General features: G+C 40.5%; 1 protein-coding gene across 1 annotated transcript; it reads right to left on the bottom strand.

The window, feature by feature from the left end:
• Positions 1-1698: 1698 nt before the first annotated feature.
• LOC143380490 (uncharacterized protein C2orf78-like) lies at positions 1699-8629 on the bottom strand. Its single transcript, XM_076833555.2, is given in 4 exon segments — positions 1699-3503; positions 3506-3613; positions 4417-5178; positions 8533-8629. Coding segments are annotated over 4 exon segments (2772 nt in total).
• Positions 8630-23139: the final 14510 nt, after the last annotated feature.

Here is a 23139-nt window from a genome sequence, read left to right as displayed (position 1 = left end):
TGGCAATGGTCCCTGAAGACAGCGCTTGCCAGAATCAATGGAAGAGGACCTGACAGGCTTCTCAGTTCAGTATTTATCGCCCTTTCCTGTGTGATCTCTCTCCTTCACCCCCTACCCCAACATCTCTATACTGTGGTCTGAAAGCCAGGTTGGCTGCCTGCAGGGGGCCCTTGCCAACACTGAGGACTTGAGGACACAAGCCTCAGATTGAGGCCTTGCTTCTCGACCATTAGTAAAGTGTCAGAGTGATACTGGCCTTGTGTGTGAAGGTTAATTCAAGTAGTGCATCTCTGCTGTCCTGGTGCATGGGTGTTGAGTCAATGGTGATTTATTCCAGGCCATGTTCTGGGTGGGCCTCATGCTGCTGCAGTTCACTTGGCCAAGTCCCAGGTGATCAGCTTCCCTCAGGGTAACTGTGAACCCTCTGACACCCCTGGTAGATTCCCTGTGTTTTGTATTCACCTTTCCCAGCTAGGATCTTAAGTGACCCAAACGTGGTGGAGCTGTGCCCTGAATCTTCTTTTGTAAAATATCTTTCAGGTAGGCCAAAAAATAGGCCATTCTCCATGAGAGTTTTTTGTTTGATTTCTGCATTTGTTCTGGTCAACCTGAACCCGTCTCCTATCATTTTCAACTTGATAGACATTTTATCATTTTAACCCTAGTTTCCAACATTGTGTTATTGGTCAGCCATTTTGCCAATTCCTGATTCTTCCAGTAAGCCCATACATCTCTCTTCTTTTTGCCTTCCTAGTGCTAGATCATATGCCTTCCTCTTTCCCCCATTCCTAGCCTTTACTTCAATTGTCCTGGCCAACTTTGAGTTCCTTTCTTCTCATGCAGGCTGTGATCCCCACCGCTACCAAACTAAACCACACTTAACAACCATTCAAACTCAAAACTCCTGTTTATTATCTATTCATCAATTCCATTACATTTCTTTATTCAATTTTATTAAGTTTTAAAAGTATATTGGAAGGAGTACATATTCATACATCTATGAGGACAAATGTTTGATAGCCAAGTGGTAACACAAGGCTTCTTTATTATCTATTAACCAATTCTATTGAATTTCTTCAATCAATTTGACTAAATTTTAAAAATATATTAGAATTAATACATTTGTATCTTTATATCTACATATTTATAAAATTTGTATCTACACATGTGGAAAACTATGTGATGCCCAAGCAGTACCAGAAAGCATCTTGATTACTTATCTCTCAAACAATTCTACTACATTTCTTTATTCAACTATATTGTCTTAAAAATCTATAAGTGAATACCTTTGTATCTATGTACCTCTCTGTATATATATGTGGAAAACTATTTGGTATTCAAATGGCAACATAAAGCCTCTTTATTACTTACCCTCTCATCAATACTATAGGATTTCTTTATTAAACTATATTACCTTTTCAACTGTGCCTAATGAATAAATTTTCATCTATCTATCTATGTGTATATGAGAACACCATTTGGTACCCATGTAGTACCCAAAGGCCTCTTTATTTTCTAACAATTGTCAGTGGTACCAGAAGGCCTCTTTATTATGTATTAGTGAATTATATCCCATTTCTTTATATAATTTTATTAAACTGTGAAAGCATCTGAGAATAAATAAATGTGTATCTCTCTATCTATATACATGTGGAAAACTATTTGGTCCCTAAGTGGCACCACTGATCGCAGCAGCTCTTAAATTATGTAGCCATAGTAGCGAGAAATCTCCATCTCTCTTTCCCTCTCAATGAAACACTGCACTCTCCCCAAAGCAGTGTACTTGGCAGCATTCTCACGCTCTTGTTGAGCCTTCTTCTTCATGGCTTCCCGCTCTGGCCTCTGCTGTTTGGTGATGGGAGTTGATACTACTTGCCCAGAAACATTGGGTTTCCTCCATGGAATTGGTTGTAAGGCAAAGTCTTGGAGAAGATATTGGTTTTGAGGCTTGGGCGGTTGTGACTGGGGCTTGGTCCCAACATTGGGAACTGGTTGCCAATGGAGAGAAGTGCAAGATGATGTTTTGTAGGGTGCAGGCCCAGAAGCAGCAGACCGAGGGACACTAGGCTGGGTAGAAGCACTCACACCTGACTGAATGGCATGAGTCAAAACGGGGTGAGCTGGCTTGGCAGGACGCATCCAAGATGGGTTGGCAGTAGCTGGTTGGGATTGGTTGACTGCCATGGGTTGAGCTGAGCTAGCAGGGCCAGGCTGGGCAGGGTAAGCCCCAGTGGGTCTGCGTGAGGCCAGAGATTGTGGCCTCCGATTGATTACTGGTCGAGGTGGAGGTTTCTCCAGGGTCAGAAAAGGCAAAGGTACCAATTTAACCTTCCCAGGTGGTGGAGGCTCATAAATGGATGGAGAGGGACCCTTTCCTTCAGCACTAATATCTGGATTCTGGGCTTTGACTTGTGATTTCTCAGGACCCTTAACTGCCAGCCATGGTTTCCTAGCTGGGCATGGACGGGGGTCTTGGTTACGGCCTGAGTTTCCCGGGGCCCGGGAGGAAGACAGCCCAGTTTTCTTATCATTCTTCTTCCCCAATGCATGGAAAACCTGCACCGACTCCAGCATGTGCATGCCGAGACAGCTCCGAGGCTTCTTAAAGGCCTCTTGGCAAAGGTCAGGTTGGTTCCTCTTCCCCTTCGGTTTGGGCAGAGTTGGCTTCTCTTCTGCCTTGACTTTATTGCCTGGCTGCTTCCTCTCCTGGGCTTTCCTGGAGCTGTTTTCTCTGGTCCTCTTGGTCTTTTCCTGCCCATGGCCCTTAGCCTTGCTGTTCCTGCTGGATGCAGCTTTCTGAGCTTTGCTGATAGAGTGCTCGGCAGTGTGCATAGGAGCCCTGCTACTGTCTGCATCCCTGTGAGAAATTTCTCCTCTTAATGTGCATTCCAGATCCCTTGGCTGCATTTTGGCCTGAGGAGTTCCATCAGGACACTCCGATTCTTTATGTTTGTTCTTCCTCATTGGCTCACTAGGACCCTTTAAGGCACTTGTGATTTCCTGCCCCTGCTTTTCCATGATGGTTCTGGTATCATTGGATTTTGTTATTGTGGGACTTTCAGGTTGTTCAAAGTCTTTTAAGGAACTGAAAAGCTCAGGAAGGTGAATATCCCCCACCAGTGCAGTGAGGTCTGCAAAACCACTGCTAAATTCAGTCCCATTTCCAAGTGTGCCTTGGTCCTCAAGACTCAGGCTACTCCTTTCTAGATGGGTATTTTCAGAATGTGGCTTCTCCTCTTGGTCCAGAGGACCAATGGAGGCCAGAAGCTGGTGGATTTCAGGGATGTCTAAAGGGAGTAGTGGAGGATCCTGGCTCTCCATGGCAATCTGGTAGGCATCCAGTGGCTCTGAGAGCATGGTGTTAATCTCACACAAATTCTTAATCTCTGTCTGTTCCTGGCTTTGATTTGGAGGCAATGCCAATAAATCTGTAGAACTCTGGACTGGAGTTATTGTGGTAATGTCCCCAAGTTCAGTTTGTGAGTTTTTCTCAATTATTTGCTTTTTCTCTTATTGCAGATGTGTGGGAATTCTGGAGGCTGTGGCAGACAAAATGTCTGACTTGGAGGTTGCACTCCCAAGGAAGCCTCCATCCCTAGGGAAGTTTCCATCCCTACAAAGGAACCAAGGAAGATGGTAAGTAGGATGCTCCCCCTTCCCAGAAATACACTATTCAGGGAAACCACCTATGGTGGAGAAAGCATTTCTATTAGCTCTTTTTAAGGACCACTGACAGGTATCTGTTAAGAGTTGCATATTAGTTACAGGTGATCCCTTGAAGTCTTACTTTTGGGCTGGTTCATCACCATGGCAGCATGGGTTTCTGGTAGAGCACTTGTCTCCTCTGTGGGAAACACAGAAAATCTGTTTTATGAAGTCTCTCGTCCTCATATAGGGGCCTCTCAATTCTCTCCACTCTCCCCAGAATGTAAGAACACTTAACACCATGAACTAGGAGAGGGTGCAGCTGTTGCTCATGAAATCAATGTGAAAGGTCAGGGGTTTTGGACTCCTGCTTTGGACAGCATCTCTACATATAGAGGTTAAACCTGCAGTCAATTAAGGATCAATTAAACTGTCACATCCTGATATGTGTTGATTGATTTTTCTAAACCAAAGTAAAATTAGGGAAATATATTTATAGTGTGGTTGTGTAGCTGGACTGAGTGCAAAAATAGTGAACAGCCGCTTCCTTCCGTGTGCTCCTAGAGGTCTCTTAAATGCAAGGATGGCCATTATGCTGTCCTGCATGCTTCTCTGACAGAGTCTGAAAATGGGGACTGCTGAACAAGATTGTGATTAAAAAATCAGCACTTGAATTCCAGGGATGTGTGGACCCACAGTTACCAGCTGAAAACTGGACCCTCATTTCGAGTGGTAATCTTATTCCTTCCCCTTTTTGGTGTTAGTACTCACCTTGAAAATTTGTTCCTTCTATACTTTGAGTGGACACAGAGTAGTAGGTCACAGGTGTAGGGACTGAGGGTAGGACATTTGTGGGCTGAACTTCCTTCAGCACTGTCACCATTTCTGTTTGAGGGGCAGTGGCACTACTTCCTGCATATGGCACAGAGCCATAGGATTGCAGGCAGGGCCAATGTTCTCCAGAGAGCAGAGTCCCCAGAGAGTTTTGATCATAGTAGTAGACCTGGCTTCCTTCTTGGTGGGGTAGTGAGAGGCAATGTCCTTGATTTGGAATCTGAGATAGTGTCACCTGGACGAGCCTATCAGATAGTAGTGGATATCCAGGGATCACGACATTGGCTTCGGAAGTTTTGTCATACTGGGATGTCATTGATAGGGAAGAATCTGCTGTGTTCTGGTCAGTGACAGTCAGATTAAAGTCCCCAAGTGAAGATGAGCTCTTTTCAGCACTTCCTGGGATATACCACTCAGAAATACTTGGATAGGGGGCAGGTGCCATGGGAATCAGGTTCTGGCCAGTAACCTTAGACACCATGGCTGTGCTAGCATGTTGATAAAGGTAGGCACTGCCCATGAGTGGCTGAAAGGAGGTGCCACAGGTTGAGGGCAGTAACCATGCTGAAGTTTCAGCTGGAGCAGAGGCTCTGGAGAAGTTGCAGACCCCTCCTGTCACGGACGCTGCATTGGTCACCACAGGAAGAGAGAGCTGCAGAGAATCAGCATTTCCATGTAAAGAAGAATTTTGGAAATTTTCTGTAGGAAGAAGAGGTGGTGAAAATATTGGTGAGACAGGCAGATTCTTACAATATTCGAGGAATAATGTCGTCTTAATGTGGTAGTAATCAGGAGGGCCCTCATTCTAATAATCATTGAGAGACCCCAAATCCCTCCATTTAGGATGGCTGCAACTAGTCTTCTGATAACCTGCCTTTTCTGTCAAATTGGGCACAGAATTCCGAAGTGGTCTGCTTCACACGTTGTTCCCCAAAAGCATCCTTTTCCTCTCCTATGGTTCCTTTGAGCCTGCACTAGTATTGACTCCTGAATTTGCCCTAGAACTGAAGCATTTTCGAACTCAGAGAAAACTCCAACATTACCAGTTAGCAAATGAGTACACCAAGGGTCAGTGAAGTGAGATCGACTTGTTCACAATCAGCAACAGATTATGGAAACTTACTTCCTGGCCAGGACTCTTGTTCCAAAGACCAGAAATCTGGAGAAACAGAAATTTGTTTTTCCCTGTTCATAGAAAATCTACTGATATCACCACAGTGATGTTTAGTATCTCCTTTTGTTTGTCCAGGTCACATGATATTTCCTGGAGTTCAGTTTTACCATCCAAATGATAATTTAAGCGTCATTCTTTGCCCTCTTTCAGCCTAACTGCTGATCCTACATGAAAATGACTACCTGAAATTCAGTTTCTCAAGAAATGCTTCTTGAAAGAAATGGAAACTTTCTGAGCTTCAGGTTACTCATCTTTAGTGTGGTTATCACAATACCAACAGTGATAATTCATCCATGAATAAAAGTCATTTTACATAAGATTCATGTGGGGGCTGAGGTTATGGCTCAGCATTTGGGTGCTTGCTTAGCACATGCGAGGCCCTGGGTTCAATCCTGAGCACCATGTAAAAATAAGTAAAATAAAGGTATTGTGTTGAACTACAACTAATAAATAGATATTACAAAAAGTTTCATTTGGAGGGAGTTACAGTATGTTCTGGAAAGATAGAAGCAAAAGTGAAAAACAGCTCAGAACTAAAAGGAATGACTAGATAGTAATGAACATATGGATATGTAGCAAAAGTGAGTGTATATCAAATTTGCTAAGAAATGAGTTCTGTTATCATGCATACAATATTATGAAAGTGAATGTTTCTCTTTGATTTTAGTGAATACTGTTAATCAAAACAAAGCTCATGATTGAAGGTGAGTTTGAGTGCATTCTCAAGCAGTACATATAGACAGAGAAACTATACTAAAAATGTGTGTAATTTTAAGTAAAGAGAACACAAATTTGAAGTAAAGTGAACACAAATTTAAGTAAAGTGAACAGATGGGTAGCCATATGGAAAAGCGAAAACCGAAGCCAAAACCCACTATGAATCTGGGCATGGTATGGTGGGTCTCTGGTCCCAACACTCGGGAACCTGAGGCAGTGGGATTGCAGGAATTCAAAGCCACTCTGGGCCATTCAGCAAGATCTTATCTGAGAAAACAAGTAAAATGTCCTGGAGATATAGCTTGTGTATCATGCTTGCCTAGCATGCATGAGACCCTGTGTTCAATCCTCAGAACTGGAAAGAAGAGAAGAAAGGAAGAAAGAATGAATGTGAGGAAGGAAGGAATAAGGAGCAAGTCGGGGTCGGAAGGAGAGAGAAATGGAGGGAGTGAGGGAAAGAAGAAAGGAAGGAGGACAGAAGGAATTTCCGAAAGAAATTTTGTACATACTAGAGAAAAAAACAATAAGTGTAAAGTAATTTCATTACTGTTCTTGTTTCTCTTTCTCTAAGGATTACCCACACCAAATAAAAGAAATTAATCCCACTAGGTAGATATTTCATTTAATACAAACACATTTTTTGATAATCCTTTTGGTTATAAAAAAAAAAGTGGAAAATGCTTTAACAAAATCATAGAAGCCTAGTTTATTATCACATTTAGGAGAAAATCTTGTCCATAAAGTCTGAGAAAACCATCACAGTATAATACAATAACAAATTTAAAACAATTTTTGTCTTTTATTCTGACATTTCCTCTCCCTTTATGTTAAAACAAAATTAAAACAAAAATGGTTGAGCTACCCTACACCCCAGCCCCAAACAATTATTTGAAATGCAGACAAAACAAAAAGTCTTCAGATAATTATTTAAATAAACTTGGAATTAGAGATGTGAGCTTGAATTTTTATTCTCATATAGTTCTTTCTTTTGCTTCTTAGATTTCGAAATCATCAATGACTATTTGTATATTGTCTGTTTTAGAAAAAAAAACTGTTGTAAAGATGGAAAACATCTTCACCTTGACAGCTTATATCACACAAAGGAATGTGTCCTTCTGATGCAGGTTTGGACAAGACATTTTTTAGAAATCCCTGTAGTTTAAGAATCAGAACAAAATAGGACATGGAAAATGCCATTTCTCCAGCTCTGTCTAGAACCACTTTCCTTGGCATGTTTGGAGGAAGAGTCATTTCTAAAACATACTTCTAATATGTTCATGTTTAAACTGTCAACATTGTCGGTTTTCAAAGAGGTCATAGGAAAAACTGTAACAGCCACGTGTGACTTTTGTGATAACCTGCTTACCCTAGTGATACCCCAATTCAAGCCTTAGTTTCCTTGCTGGTCCGTTAATCTAAACATTCTCTAAACCAGCCTCTGGGAAGATTCACTCTATGCTGTCTGTTGGTTTAAATCAAATCTTTGCTTTTCTTCCACATCCATCCCAACCAACCTCTTTTTTCTTGAGAACATCATTCTCTTCATCTCTACTATTCTAACATTTTCTTCTCCCTTATTTTTATATGTTTTTCCTCCACTGAATTCCTGTTGCCTTGTGCTTAAACAGTCACAAACTTGCTTTCCCAAGAACATCTGCCTCCTTACAGCCCTGTCCTCCTGCTCTTCTCTCCCTATTTCTCTTTTCACCTAGTTTAAACAGAAAACTCCCAAATATGTGAATGTCCCTTTGATGAAGAGTACTAAATTTGAAATACTGAAGTGGAAATCTTGGTGAAGGGAAACTGTTACAGAGGAAATCCCTTGGTTTCCACCCTGCCTAGGATTTGTCTCCTTCAGTTGAAACAACACAACCATGAAATCTGATTTCATTCTCTATAAACATGCCCCTCAAGATGCAAGAAAAGTAAGGGGCCAGAACATGGCAATCTGTTATCCTCATGTAGCAAATCAAGAAACAGATTTTGTGAGAGAGTAAGATAGTCCAGTTCTATACACAGTACATGTCAAATTCCAAATGAAATTAGGTGTCCAGATTTCTAGTTCCCTCCTTTCCCCTATTATTCTAAGCTCTTTTGACTCCATTAGTAAATTGAGGAAGGTAAAAGTCTAATGAAAAACTTTTAAATGTTTCTTTCCTTACCTGACATGGTCAGAGAAGAGGTCACATCAATTGCAGATACAAAGGATGAGGAGACCACCCCAGAGGATGTGTGGGTGGCTGAGGGTAGAGAATACATGTTTCCCAGTATGGAGTTCACTGGTCACTGTTTACTGGCCACTCTAATGACTGGTTACTGGTCACTGGTCACTTGCGATGATCCAAATTTGTTTACAACTGCATAGCAAGCCTAAGATTCTAGCAGGTGGCAGTAGGTTTGGTGGGAGAATGATGTCACAGAACTGTCCATTTAAATGTATGAGGTAGCCAATAGGGTGGTCAGACTCCCAAGGAGAAGGTGGGATTGGGTGGGGAAAATGACAAGAGAGTTGATTGGGTGGAGAAAGTGACAGGAAAGTTATAATAGAAGCTAAATGACTCAGTTCTGGTAGGTGCAGCCCTGCAAGAGGGACATAATGGGCTCACCCCATGACTCCCCTCCCCCAGGCTCTTGTGTTAGGGATATCATCTCCGTGTTCATGTTAAATGTTCATTAAAATATTATGAATATGTTATAAATGATGTTTCACAGTGTAAGAGGTAATAGTGATACATTGCTCTATTAACATATGCAGTTAATATCCCTGGAGATGGAAGAAAGAGACATTTAGGTTGAGCAAGTATAGTGGTTCTGGAACACAGAATTAGATTGGATTAGTGAAGTTACTGCAGTATTCAAGGATTCAGAAAGTGGTTAAATGGTTTTTTTTGTTCGTTTGTTTGTTTGTTTGTTTAGCTGTAGATGGAACCAATACTTTTATTTTATGCATGGGTCAAGCCCTGTGCCTCACATATGCTAGGCTAACATTTTACCACTGAGCCACAATCCCAGCCCTAGGGGGAAGTTCCTTGAGTGCATTCTCTCTGGAATGATGTGGCCCAAGTTCCTCTTTAGTTTCTCTTGATCCCTACTTTCTTTGGCCTGGGCTGGGCCAGGTTAGACTGGTAACACTCTTCTGCTCTTCTTCCCCCACCGCTCTTCATTGCAGACATTTTTTCATGGACAAGCCTTGAGTCTGCATTCTTATACACATTGATATTACTTTTTTTTGGCTTCCAGAAGCAGGGGTCTCCTTTTCTGTGAGTTGATTCTTTGTTCTTTTCTGAAAAATAGCAGCAACTCTAGAGAGGTGGAAGACCTAGCTGACTGTAAAGTTTCCCTCTCTGGATTTTTGTTGTACTCCTTTAACTTATAATTTCCTGAGGACAGCTCCTGGGTCATGTAGACTTTCTGCCATCAGCCTCTTTCATATGTGAGAGGCACTGAGGATCCTTTCTCTCTTCTTATGTAAGAGGATCCTGTGTGGCAGTTACTGTGACTTCCTCCCCCATGCAAACAGCCACTATAGAATCTTGGGCTTCTCACATTCTTTGTCTTGCATGCTTGGGTGGAAAGCCAGGAGAATAGTTAGAACATTAAGAGAATATAAAAAAGTATGGATAACATAAAGAAAAGAGAGGTTAACATGGACTTTTAAATTTTAACTTTTTGTTAGAAACGTGTCAACTCATTGAGGTCTCATTTTGTGTTAATAAAAGAGGCAATTAATTTGTTTTTTTTTTTTTTGCTGGGGGGACGGGTCCTTGGAATTTAAACCAGGGGCAATTTCCCATTACATCACATCCCCAGCCCCTTTTATTTTTGTTTTTTTTATTTTTTTATTTTTATTTTCTTATTTTTGGTTGTTCAAAACATTACCTAGTTCTTGATATATCATATTTCACACTTTGATTCAAGTGGGATATGAACTCCCTTTTTTACCCCGTTTAAAGATTGCAGAATCACATCAGTTACACATCCATTGATTTACATATTGCCATATTAGTGTCTGTTGTATTCTGCTGCCTTTCCTATCATCTACTATCCCCCCTCCCCCCTTCTCTTTCTACACCCTCTACTGTAATTCATTTCTCCCCCTTATATATTTTTTTCTTTCCCCTCACTTCCTCTTGTATGTAGTTTTGTATACCCCTGAGGGTTCTCCTTCCATTTCCATGCAATATTCCTTCTCTCTCCCTTTCCCTCCCACCTCTCATCCCTGATTAATGTTAATCTTTTCTTCATGCTGTTTCTCCTTGCTCTGTTCTTAGTTGCTCTCATTATATCAAAGAAGACATTTGGTATTTGTTTTTAGGAATTGGCTAGCTTCACTAAGCATAATCTGCTCTAATGCCATCCATTTCCCTGCAAATTCCATGATTTTGTCATTTTTTAGTGCTGCGTAATACTCCATGGTGTATAAATGCCACATTTTTTTTTATCCATTCATCTATTGAAGGGCATCTGGTTTGGTTCCACAGTCTAGCAATTGTGAATTGTGCTGCTATGAACATCTATGTGGCAGTATTTCTCTAGTATGCTCTTTTAAGGTCTTCAGGGAATAGACCAAGAAGGGCAATGGCTAGGTCAAATGGTGTCTCCATTCCCAGCTTTCCCAGGAATCTCCATACTGCTTTCCAAATTGGCAGCACCAGTTTGCAATTTCACCAGCAATGTACCAGAGTACACTTTTTTCCACATCCTTGCCAGCACTTGTTATTTTTTGACTTCATAATGGCTGCCAATCTTACTGGAGTGAGATGGTATCTTAGGGTGGTTTTGATTTGCATTTCTCTGACTGCTAAAGATGGTGAGCATTTTTTCATGTACTTGTTGATTGATTGTATGTCCTCTTCTGAGAAGTGTCTGTTCAGGTCCTTGGCCCATTTATTGATTGGGTTATTTGTTATATTATTGTCTAATTTTTTGAGTTCTTTGTATACTCTGGATATTAGAGCCCTATCTGAATTGTGAGGAGTAAAAATTTGTTCCCATGATGTAGGCTCCCTATTTACCTCTCTTATTGTTTCTCTTGCTGAGAAAAAACTTTTCAGTTTAAGTAAGTCCCATTTGTTGATTCTTGTTATTAACTCTTGTGCTATGGGTGTCCTATTAAGGAATTTGGAGTCCGACCCCACTATATGTAGATCGGACCCAACTTTTTCTTCTATCAGACTCAGAGTCTCTGATTTGATATCTAATTTCTTGATCCACTTTGTGTTAACTTTTGTGCATGGCGAGAGGAGGGGATTCAGTTTCATTTTGTTGCATATGGATTTCCAGTTTTCTCAACACCATTTGTTGAAGATGCTATCCTTCCTCCATTGCATGCTTTTAGCTCCTTTATCAAATATAAGATAGGTGTAGCTTTGTGGATTAGTCTCTGTGTCCTGTATTCTGTACCATTGTTCCACCCGCCTGTTTTGGTACCAGTACCATGCTGTTTGTGTTACAATTGCTGTGTAATATTGTTTGAAATCTGGTATCGCTATACCTCCTGATTCACACTTCCTGCTTAGAATTGCTTTTGCTATTCTGGGTCTTTTATTTTTCCATATGAATTTCATGATTGCTTTATCTTTTTCTACAAGCAATGCCTTTGGGATTTTGATTGGCATTGCATTAAATCTATAGAGAACTTTTGGTAATATCGCCATTTTGATGATGTTAGTTCTGCCTATCCATGAACAGGGCATATTTTTCCATCTTCTAAGATCTTCTTCTATTTCTCTCTTTAGGGTTCTGTAGTTTTCATTGTATAAGTCTTTCACCTCTTTTGTTAGGTTGATTCCCAAGTATTTTATTTTTTTTCAGGATATTGTGAATGGAGTGTTTTTCCTCATTTCCGATTCAGAAGTTTTGTTGCTGATATACAGAAATGCCTTTGATTTCTGCGTGTTGATTTTATATCCTGCCACTTTGCTGAATTCATTTATTAGTTCTAGCAGTTTTTTGGTAGACCCTTTTGGGTCTTTTAGGTATAGAATCATGTCATCTGCAAACAGTGATAATTTTGGTTCTTCTTTTCCTATTTTTATGCCTTTAATTTCTTTTGTCTGTCCAATTGCTCTGGCCAGTGTTTCGAGAACTATATTGGATAGAAGTGGTGATAGAGGGCATCCCTGTCTTGTTCCTGATTTTAGAGGGAATGCCTTCAATTTTTCTCCATTCAGAATGATGCTAGCCTGAGGCTTAGCATAGATAGCTTTTACAAAGTCGAGGAGAGTTCCTGTTATCCCTAGTTTTTCTAATGTTTTGAACATAAAGGGATGCTGTACTTTGTCAACTGCTTTTTCTGCTTCTATTGAGATGATCATATGGTTCTTATCTTTAAGTCTATTGATGTGGTGAATAACATTTATTGATTTCCGTATAACGAACCATGCTTGCATCCCAGGGATGAATCCTACTTGATCATGGTGCACAATTTTCTTGATGTGCATTTGCTTCTGATTCCCCAGAATTTTACTGAGGATTTTTGCATCTAGGTTCATCAGAGATATTGGTCTGTAGTTTTCTTTCTTTGAGGTGTCTTTGTCTGGTTTCGGAATCAGGGTGATGTTGGCCTCATAGAATGAATTTGGCAAAGCTCTCTCTTTTTCTATTTCCTGAAATAACTTGAAAAGTATTGGTATTAATTCTTCTTTAAAGGTTTTGTAAAACTCCGGTGTATACCCATCCGGTCCTGGGCTTTTCTTGGTTGGTAGTCTTTTGAATGCTTCTTCAATCTCATCCATTGGTATTGGTGTGTTCAAATTGTGTGTATCTTCCTGACTCAGTCTGGGCAAATCATAGGATTTAAGAAATTTATCGATGTCTTCACTCTCTGCTATTTTATTGGAATATAGGTTTTCAAAATAATTTCTAATTGTCTTCTGTATTTCTGTAGCATCTGTTGTGATCTTGCCTTTTTTCATCCCGTATGTTAGTAATTTGAGTTCTCTCTCTTCTTCTCTTCGTTAGCATGGCTAAGGGTCTGTTGATCTTATTTATTTTTTCGAAGAACCAACTTTTAGTTTTCTGAATTTTTTCAATAGTTTCTTTTGTTTCAATTTTGTTGATTTCCGCTCTGATTTTAATTATTTCTTGCCTTCTGCTACAATGCTGTTGTTTTGCTCTTCCTTTTCTAGGGCTTTGAGATGAAGTGTGAGCTCATTTATTTGTTGGTTTTTCCTCTTTTTGAGGAATGACCTCCAGGCGATGAATTTCCCTCTTAAAACTGCTCTCATTTTGTCCCATCCATTCCTATATGTTGTATCTGTATTTTCATTTATCTCTAAGAATTTTTTGATTTCCTCCTTTATGTCTTCTGTGACCCCTTGATCATTCAGTAACATATTGTTCATTTTCCATGTGATGTAGGATTTTTCCTTCCTTCTTTTATCATTGATTTCCAATTTCATTCCATTCTGATCAGATAAAATACATGGTATTATCTCCACCCCTTTATATTTACTGAGTGTTGCCCTGTGGCATAATATATGGTCTATTTTTGAGAAGGATCCATGTGCTGCTGAGAAAAAAGTATATCCACTTGATGATGGTTGATATATTCTATATATGTCAGTTAAGTCTAGGTCATTGATTGTGATATTGAGCTCTATAGTCTCTTTATTCAACTTTTGTTTGGAGGATTTGTCCAATGGTGAGAGAGGTGTGTTGAAGTCACCCATAATTATTGTGTTGTGGTCTATTTGATTCTTGAATGAGGAGAATTTGTTTTATGAACGTTGCAGCACCATTATTTGGTGCATAAATATTGATAATTTTTATGTCTTGTTGGTGAATTGTTCCTTTTAACAGTATATAATGTCCTTCCTTAACCCTTTTGATTAACTTATTCTTGAAGTTGATTTTATTCGATATGAGGATAGCCACCCCTGCTTGCTTCCGAGGACCGTGTGCATGGTATATTTTTCCCACCCTTTCACCTTCAGCCTGTGTATGTCTTTTCGAATCAGATGTGTCTCCTGGAGGCAACATATTGTTGGGTTTGTTTTTTTAATCCATGTTACCAGCCTATGTCGCTTTATTGGTGAGTTTAAGCCATTAACATTTAGAATTACTATTGATATATGGTTTGTACTGCCAGCCATGTTTAATTATTTATCTTTTTTTTTAAATATAGTTTCTTTCTCCATGATTAGCTTTCCCCGCTGTCCTCTGTCGTTACCGAGGCTCTTCCCCCTGATGGGTTTGGTTGTTGTTTTTCATTTCTTCCTCGTGTAGTGTTTTGCTCAAGATGGTTTGCAATGCTGGTTTTCTGGCTGCAAATTCTTTTAGCTTTTGTTTATCATGAAAGATTTTTATTTTGTTATCGTACCTGAAGCTTAATTTTGCTGGATACAGAATTCTTGGTTGGCATCCATTGTCTTTCAATGTTTGCAATATGTTATTCCAGGATCTTCTCGCTTTAAGTGTCTATGATGAGAAATTCGTTGTTAACCTTATTGGTTTACCCCTGAATGTAATCTGCCTCCTTTCTCTTGTAGCTTTTAATATTTTCTGTTTGCTCTGTATATTGGCTATCTTCATAACAATGTGTCTTGGCGTTCGTCTACTGTGATTTTGTGTGCTCCGTGTTCTGTATGCATCTACAATTTGTATATCCGTTTCCTTTTATATTTCTGGAAAATTTTCTGGTATTATTTCATTCAGAAGGTTATTCATTCCCTTGGTTCGATTCTCTGTACCTTAATCTATCCTGATGACTCATATGTTTGGTTTTTTAATGTTATCCCGTATCTCTTGGATGTTTTTCTCGTGATTTTGTACCAGTCTTTCTGAGTTGGCTAGACTTTTTTCAAGATGATATATTTTGTCTTTTTTATCTGACATTTTGGCTTCTACTTGCTCCACTCTGTTAGTAATACTCTCAATTGAGTTTCTAATTTGGTTTATCATTTCCTTCATTTCTAGTATTATTGTTTGATTTTTTTAATAATCTCTATCTCCTGATAAAGATGCTTTACTTTTTCTTTTATCTGTTTATGTAATTCATTTTCAATGTGTTCTTTCACTGTTTGAATTTGCTGTCTCGTATCCTCTTTAAGGTTCCATTCCATCTGTCTAAGGTGTTCCTTGAATTCTTTATATGACCATTTTTCCGGGTACTCTAGGTCCTCCTGAATATTGAGGTTGTCTTTCATTGTTTGTACTCCCTTTCTTCCTTGCTTTTTTATGCTGCTCATATTACTTATTGTTCTGTTTGATTGCTGAGTTACTGTTGACTCTTATAAATTTATTTGATGCTTGGGAGGAAAGATATTAGAAGGGAAGGGAAGAGGTCACTAAAGAGAATGAGGGTAGGCAAGTAGAACTCATGAAAGGGGGAATAAGAAAATTGTAAAGAGATGAAAAGACAAAAAATAGAAAATAGGGGAAGAAAGAATTATTTTTTAAAAGATAATAATGATAATAAAAAAATGAAAGTTAAAATTTAAAAAAGTAATAAAAATTTTAAAAGGTTAAAAAAAATTAAAAACATAAAAAAAATAAAGAACAGCAACCACAAAAAAATGAAAATGAAAGAATAGAGAAAAAAAACCAAATAAAAAAAATAGCAACAATAATAATAGTAATAATAAATGCAGTCATTGATTTCGATTTCTTCTCTTCCAGTAGGTGGAGCTGTGCCCACTGGGTCAAGCTTCTCATCTCAATAGGTGGGAACCAGTCACTGTGCAGCAGCTCTTCCTCCCAGACTGGGCGGGTCTCCAATCCTGAGTGTCTAGGTCCTTCTCTTGTGTTTCCTGGAGCCAGGCCCCGCTCACCTGTGACGCTCACCACAATACTGGCTACACGCCAGGTCTGCTGCTCCTGGGAGCCCTGTTTTCATTAGCACCTGGGCACACTCTCCGTGTTTGCCTCCCTCAGATCCTAAGTTTGTAGAGCTTGGGCTGAGAAACCCCAGTGAATTTGCTTACCTTCTGGTAGCCACGCCCCCGGTATCTGGTGCAAGAGACCTCAGTTGTCAGCACTGGTGGGAGTGGTAGGTTGGAGTCCCGCGCCGCCGCGGCTCCCATGCCACTCCTGATTCCCTGGGTCTGGCTATGGCGCTCACAGGAGAGCTGGGAGGGGCCCTTAAGTTTTCCCCACTGTTCTATAGCTGAAAGAGCTGTGATCAGTCAAAAACAGAGATGATGACGTCAGCTCTCCAAGATGGTGGCCGCTGGCTTCCTCTGTGGTCTGACCGATGTGGAGAACCGAATTGGACAGCTTCCTTCCCTTCTCAAGCCCAGAATTCAGCTCTGAGTACAGTATTTGCACAGCTGGCGGGAGCCTGCAGAATCCGTAGCGCTGTATCTTTGTGTTGTTATCTCGTCGTCGTTTCCCAGGGAGCGCTGCAGACTCTGGCCGCGGGGCGCTCTGCTGAATAAGCAGCGTGACCCTCCGTGCGGACAAATCTCTCGCGTTTGAGCCCCAGTAGCTGGTCCTTATGCGATGGAGATCCTTCCTCTAGGTTTCGGAGCACCCCAATTTTGCTGGAAATTCCTAACAAGCTAGCTTTTAGCCATTCTACCTTGTCATTTTCCTGCTCAGTGACGCGGTACACTGGGGTGCTGCACTCCCTTCGCCGCCATCTTCTCCTATCTGGAAGAGAATATTTTAAGAGGGAAGTTATGACCAGCCGATGTGTCTGGTGCTTTTGATAGACTGTCAAGATTTTCTTCAGTCAATAAGGTCAATTCCAAATTGATTCCTCCACCCATCTCTGAGCCTCCGCGAACGCTACAGAGCAGTCGGCCTCTACATCCTCCATCCCTTCCATGGCTAGGGCAAAAGAGGGAGAGACTCAGTGGGTGCTTGGAGTGGCTGGGGTGCCCTCACGTTTCTCGGCCCAGCGTCTGGGAGGGGACGCGAACTGGAGTCCCAGCCTCTGCTCCGGCTGCGAAACTCCCAGTTCTTTGCCCCTTTGTTTGGCTTTATCGTTTTAAGGTTTCGAAACCTACAAGAACCTGTAGACGTTGCAGTTGCAAAACTCCTGAAAGAGACCCAAGTCCAAGGGGACCCGAGCAGGCGCAGGAGCATAAGGAGCAGACCACAAGCTGCACCCCTTTTATTTTTCTTTAGAGTCAGGGTCTCACTATGTTGCTTAGGGCCTGATGGATTTGTGTAGACATGCAAAGAGACGCTTGTGGAAAAAGCATTGTGGTTATGCTGTGGACCCAATGATGAGGTGTGTCTGTTCAGCCCAACTTCATCTAAATTTCTTTTGCTTTTGATCCCCTGGAGAGTGTTAGTTTCACCACTTTCTCCCATAATGGGATAACGTCAGTCAGGACTGAATTGGTAATAATATATATATGAGTACTGAGCTGGTTTGGGGGAGTACAACTGTGGGATTTAATCATTTTCCTTGGTGGTACGCTTTTTTTTTTTTTTTTTTTTTTTTTTTTTTTTTTTTTGGTGGTGGGGGATTTAACCAGGAGTTGAATTCAACCTAGAGTTCAACCAGGGATTGAACTCTACCACTGATCCACATCACCAGCGCTATTTTATGTTTTACTAGAGACAGAGTCTCACTGAGTTGCTTAGCACCTTGCCATTGCTGATGTATGCTTTGAACTTGTGATCTTCCTGCCTCAGTCTCCCAAGCTGCTGAGATTATAGGCGTGTGTCACCCCACCCAGAAATGTGGTAAGTTGTTTTTTTAAAAACATATTCTGTTAGTTGCCAATAGACCTTTATTTAATTTTTGGACTTCTTTAGAGACAATGAGTAGATAGTGTGATTCATGATGTCAAGAACCCACAGTTAGACAAGCACATATACACTGAAAAAATTGCTCAGAAATAAAGATAAATATTGCATTTATAGGCCTATTGTTCTCATCTCTTACACTGATAATTATGGAATATAATTTTTTTTTTCCTGGTTGTGTGTGAGATAATGCTTAGCTAAGAGGGACTGTGGAATGTTTGGCTGTATAAAGATATGGCTTGAACTATCTATGTCAACTTTTTCAGGGTATTTTTTTTCTTTTGATCTCATTTGCATACCTCAGATATCTTACTTCTATAATACTGGAGAGTAATATGAGACTGAGAACATACAGTGAGTATCTGCAAGTCAGATCATTTCATAAGTTCTCTGAGAAATCAAGGGTATCCACAGCTACTATAGGTTAAGGGTATAAGCACAAAATGATGGAGACAGGTGCAGACCTCATGAATTCAGCAAAGCCTTTATTCAGCTGTGGAGTCAGGCATCAGATGGGCAGACTTTTTGGTTAGAAATGGCTGCTGGTGTGGGTTTATATAGGTTACACACTGGGAGGTAACTTACCCATTGAAGACTTTAACAGGATGTGGGCATTCAGGAAAAAGGTTGTGAAAATTAGAAATTTGTTTTTACTGGCAGTGTTTTCATAGGGCAAGAATGGAGGGTGCATTGTCCTATCACTGATAATGGATATATTGAGACAGGTCCAATGCTTGCCCTTTACCAGGGATGTCCTGTCACTGAGTGATGTTTGCTTCCTTCCCAGGGATTTTTATGTCACTGGGAATGGAATTATTGGGAAAGGATCAATGTTATCAATGTTCTGCTTTTTCCTCCCTTCCTGTTCCCAGGCCACACTATTTGGGGGTTGTCATTTGCATATCCTTGATTGCAGACTCTGAAAAGGCATAATGTATAGGGGCAATGATTTCAGATCTGGCTGCTTCTTGCTGAGAAGGTGTGAAGTGGAGGAGCCCTGCTTTCAGAGTTCTGGAAAAGAACATGGGTTCTCTGGTGGTTGAGGCTTAAGAGGAGTATATGTGGGAGTAGACTTGGGGCTCAGGCACAATCCTCCTTTTGTGGTTTCAAAAAATGGGACTGTGTTCTGGAGGGGGCTTGAGCTAGGTGGGTCACCTCATTATGATTTTTTTTGTATACCATTAAGAATAGGGAGAAGAAAGGTTATTATAATAAAGGTGAAGATTAACTGATTTGCTAGTGCTAGGAAAACAATTTTAGCAGGTCCTATCATTGGAGAACCTATTTCTCTTAATCAAGACCATTGTATCCCTTTCAACCTAAGGGTGCACTTTCCAAGATCTCAGGAGTTTGGGTCCTTTGGAGCATTGCAAGCATGACTAACTTTGGAACCATATTTCCCTGATGGTTTAATCATTTCCAACTTATTTGACAGACTGTGTAGAACAACAAGAGAAATTAACAGTATAGTTCTAACTCGTAGCCCAGCTATATGTGTAGAGAAGTACTTCAAAGGGTTAAGGGAAGAAATCCGTTTAGTTAATCTGCCCCAAATTTCTTATCAAAACTTGGTGTTTTTGCATTAGCTATGGCAGAACTGGAGATTGTAATTTTAATCCAAACAAGTATTGATATGAAGAGGATCCAGTCCCATTAGGTGATTACATATATTTTGCCACTGAATCTGTGTCATCATATGAATCTCTAATAGCAGAAAATTGGGTGATGTTACAATGGCACTGAAGTCTCTGAGCCCATTGTAAATCTTGTACTTATTCTCCTAGTCAAATAATAGAATTTTTTATTTGTTGAATTTTATTTGAATGATCTGGATCCCTATGTTGTTGAGTTTGCCAAGACTCGGTAAAATTCTTATGGAATTGTTGAAGGTAATGGGTGTTTGGACCTTCTGATGCGATGTCTCCACTGCAGTAGAGGCAGAGGTAATGATGCCAGTCAAAACAACAGTCCCAGCTCTCAGCCACCAGATGAGCCATTTAGCGTGGTGTTTCAGTGCCTCAGTAGTTTCTGCATTGAATGACTGAAGGGGCCTCCTGCCATGGTCCTTTTAATTTTACAAGGAGCCTTTTGAGAGTAATTATAGTTTGTGCTGAATTTTGCCATAGAGTTGAAATGTTGTTGTAGCATACACTTTATACACATTTAACATAATATAGATTTTGTGAGGCATCATATTGTATTTGAATGGGTGTGGACCCTAAAACATAGGGATTTAATACATATACTGGGAGATACAATACCTTATGGAAGCAAATGTTTCTATAGATAACATTTTTCAACTTATTATATTGAGAATCAGCATTCCAGATCCCAAATGTCTCCTCAGTCAGACCTATTTTCCGTATCGGGTCCTTAATTGGTCCAAAATGCATTCTAATGGCAGGTAATAATTCTCCCTAAGACCAATATCTAGTGGAGTTGGAATGTAAAACAGTTCTATAACTGTCCTATGAATTGTCCCTATAAGGTAATTTTCATTCTAAAGCTTTAGATTCAGCATCAGTCAGTTCCCCAGGAGAACCACAATCTATAACTTGTTTTCCTGCACAGAAATATTCCAAGGATGAGGTGTATCACCTTCAGACCATTGTAAAACTTTCGGTGAATGATTTCTGTGCCAATGATAAGAGCACATGGGTCTGCTTCATGAGTAATTAACATTAACTTCCTGGCATGCAGGTGAGCCTCTGCCAGTGAGGAAAATAAGCCTGGCCTCTTGATCCTGTTATTTTGGGACATATGTAAGCCAAGTTTTGAGGCCCAATTTTTGAGAGAAATGGAAAGAGGGGGTGAGGAGTGCAGTCCTGAATAATTGAACCAAAATTGTTGGGAGGACCTGGTAGTCAAGAAAGGACCAGGCAAGAGGCTTGGAATTCAGATAGATTGAAGGGGGAGGATCAAACCATGTTACTGGGTGAGCAGTGACAGGCTGTAGAATGTGGGCCCTATAAGCCTGTGTCTCTAGCCATGCTCGCAGTTGTGCATATTGTGATGACCAGCATGAGGAACATGCTAATAGGAATAATGAACTGACCTGTTTTCCTCAATTGGCCCCCACCCCGGTTGTCTCTCTTGTTTTCTTAACCTAACCCCATGGTCTGAGGTGTGTCTTCTAGGCTCAAGACATTAACATTTTTGCCTGTACAGAGAGGATTCTCACTGAGTACATCAGCCACTTCTTGTCTCTGCTGTTTCTTGTCTGGTGTGGCAGTTTGTGAAGTTAAAGATGATATGTGGAAAACACAAACAGAGGAAATAAATTTGGGTGGGTGTCAGGACAATGAATGTTCCTTGAAGCCAGGGATCTCAAATGAGTTTTAATGTTTGAAGAGGAGAAAGATGAAGGGGGAGTAAATATGATGAATTTAATTTCACTCTTGAGTGCTATTAAGAAAAGGTAGTAGAGGTTGGGGTTTTGGCTCAGCAGTAGAGCACTCACCTAGCAAATGCGAAGCGCTGCATTCGATACTCAGTACCACGTATAAATAAACAAGTAAAATAAAGGTATCGTGCCCAACTATAATTGATAAAATATTTTTTAATTGTAAAAGGATACTTAAGACAGTAACACTAAGAATTCTGGGTATGAGGATCAGCGCTATTCCTCAGGAATGTCTGGGAGGTAGATCATGTGTAGTAGTGTGAGGCCTGTGAGAACAGAATGGTAAGTGGCATTACAGGAACAAATTGGAAATTGCTTAAATGGATTTGGAATGGGTGGCATTGTATTTTGGTTGTGGTGGGTGTGGTCAGAATCACCTCAAAATGGCCCTTTCATTTTTTTTTTTTTGATAAGGGGAGAGGTAAACTAAGTCCCTTATGGAAATAGGAGGAGGGGATCTTGAAGATTGGGGGTTGGAAGATGAGTGAGGGCATATTTCCAGAGGGCATCCCTGAGGTGAGGTAGGAGGGTTTTGGGACACCTGAGGAATGCTAGGTGGTTGAGGTTGAATGGTGGTGGGGGAACAAGGGGTCTTCCATAAAGAAGTCCAAAGAGGCTGATCATAAGAGGATTTGGGGGCAGTCCCTGGATCCATGAAGGGCCGAAGGGAGGAGCTTAATCAAATCCAAGGAAATCTCTAGATAATTTGGTTAAGGTTGCCTTTAAGGACATATTTGTCCTTTCAACCTTTCCTGAGGACTGCAGACGATAGGGAATGTGGAAATTTCATTTTATATTTGAACTTTAGCCAATTCTTGGGTAATAAAGAAAGTAACTTGGGGGCCTATATGAGACTGGAAGGTAAATCAAAACATGGAATTATTTCTTGGGAAATCATGTTGCAATGGTAAAAGCCTTCTTATTGTTGGCTGGAAAGGCTATGACCCATCCAGTAAAGGTGTCTATGGAGTCTAAGAGCTATTTGTTTTTCTTACAGGAGACATGTGGGTGAAGTCAAGGTGCCAGTTGGTGCCAGGAAGGTCTCCCTAGCTTGGTGTGTCAGAAATGAGGGTGGTCTCACATTGGGGTTGGGGTTATCCTTGAGACAAGTGGTTCAGGATTGAGGAACTTGATGGAGATACTGTAAATCTGAAGAGGACAGGTTTAGTGAATTATTAAGGAATCATTGGAGGGAGCTCATATCAGGGTAAGATAATAGGACTTTAGTTTCTTCAGGGAGAAAGTGGAGATTTGTGAACATAGAGGCTTGTGATAATTAAGGTTGGTGGTAAGAGAGAATAGCCTGCTTCTCCAGCCAGTCCCCTGTATTATTTCCTAAGGAAATGTATCCCTTGCCAGCCTGATGTCCTTCACCGTGCAACGCTGCCATCTTGTGGAATAGAGGAGCAGCTTCAAGCAAATTTTTTATGTAATTAGCATTAAGAATTCCTGCTTGAGGAAGAAAACCTCTTTCCCTGCAGATTAGGATATTAGAATGAATTATGTTATAAGTGAATTTGGTATCAGTAAAAATATTGACTGATTTGTTTTTGGCTCATGATACAACTTGAGTGAGAGCAGCAAGTTCAGCTTGTTAAGATGTGGTGCCTGAGGGGAGGGGAGGAGCCTCAATGAAATGGGTGAGGACAAAAGAAGAATCTGC

Source organism: Callospermophilus lateralis, chromosome 14 (assembly GCF_048772815.1).
Source record: "Callospermophilus lateralis isolate mCalLat2 chromosome 14, mCalLat2.hap1, whole genome shotgun sequence".
Classification (NCBI taxonomy): domain Eukaryota; kingdom Metazoa; phylum Chordata; class Mammalia; order Rodentia; family Sciuridae; genus Callospermophilus; species Callospermophilus lateralis.
This window is presented reverse-complemented; position numbering and strand designations above follow the sequence as displayed.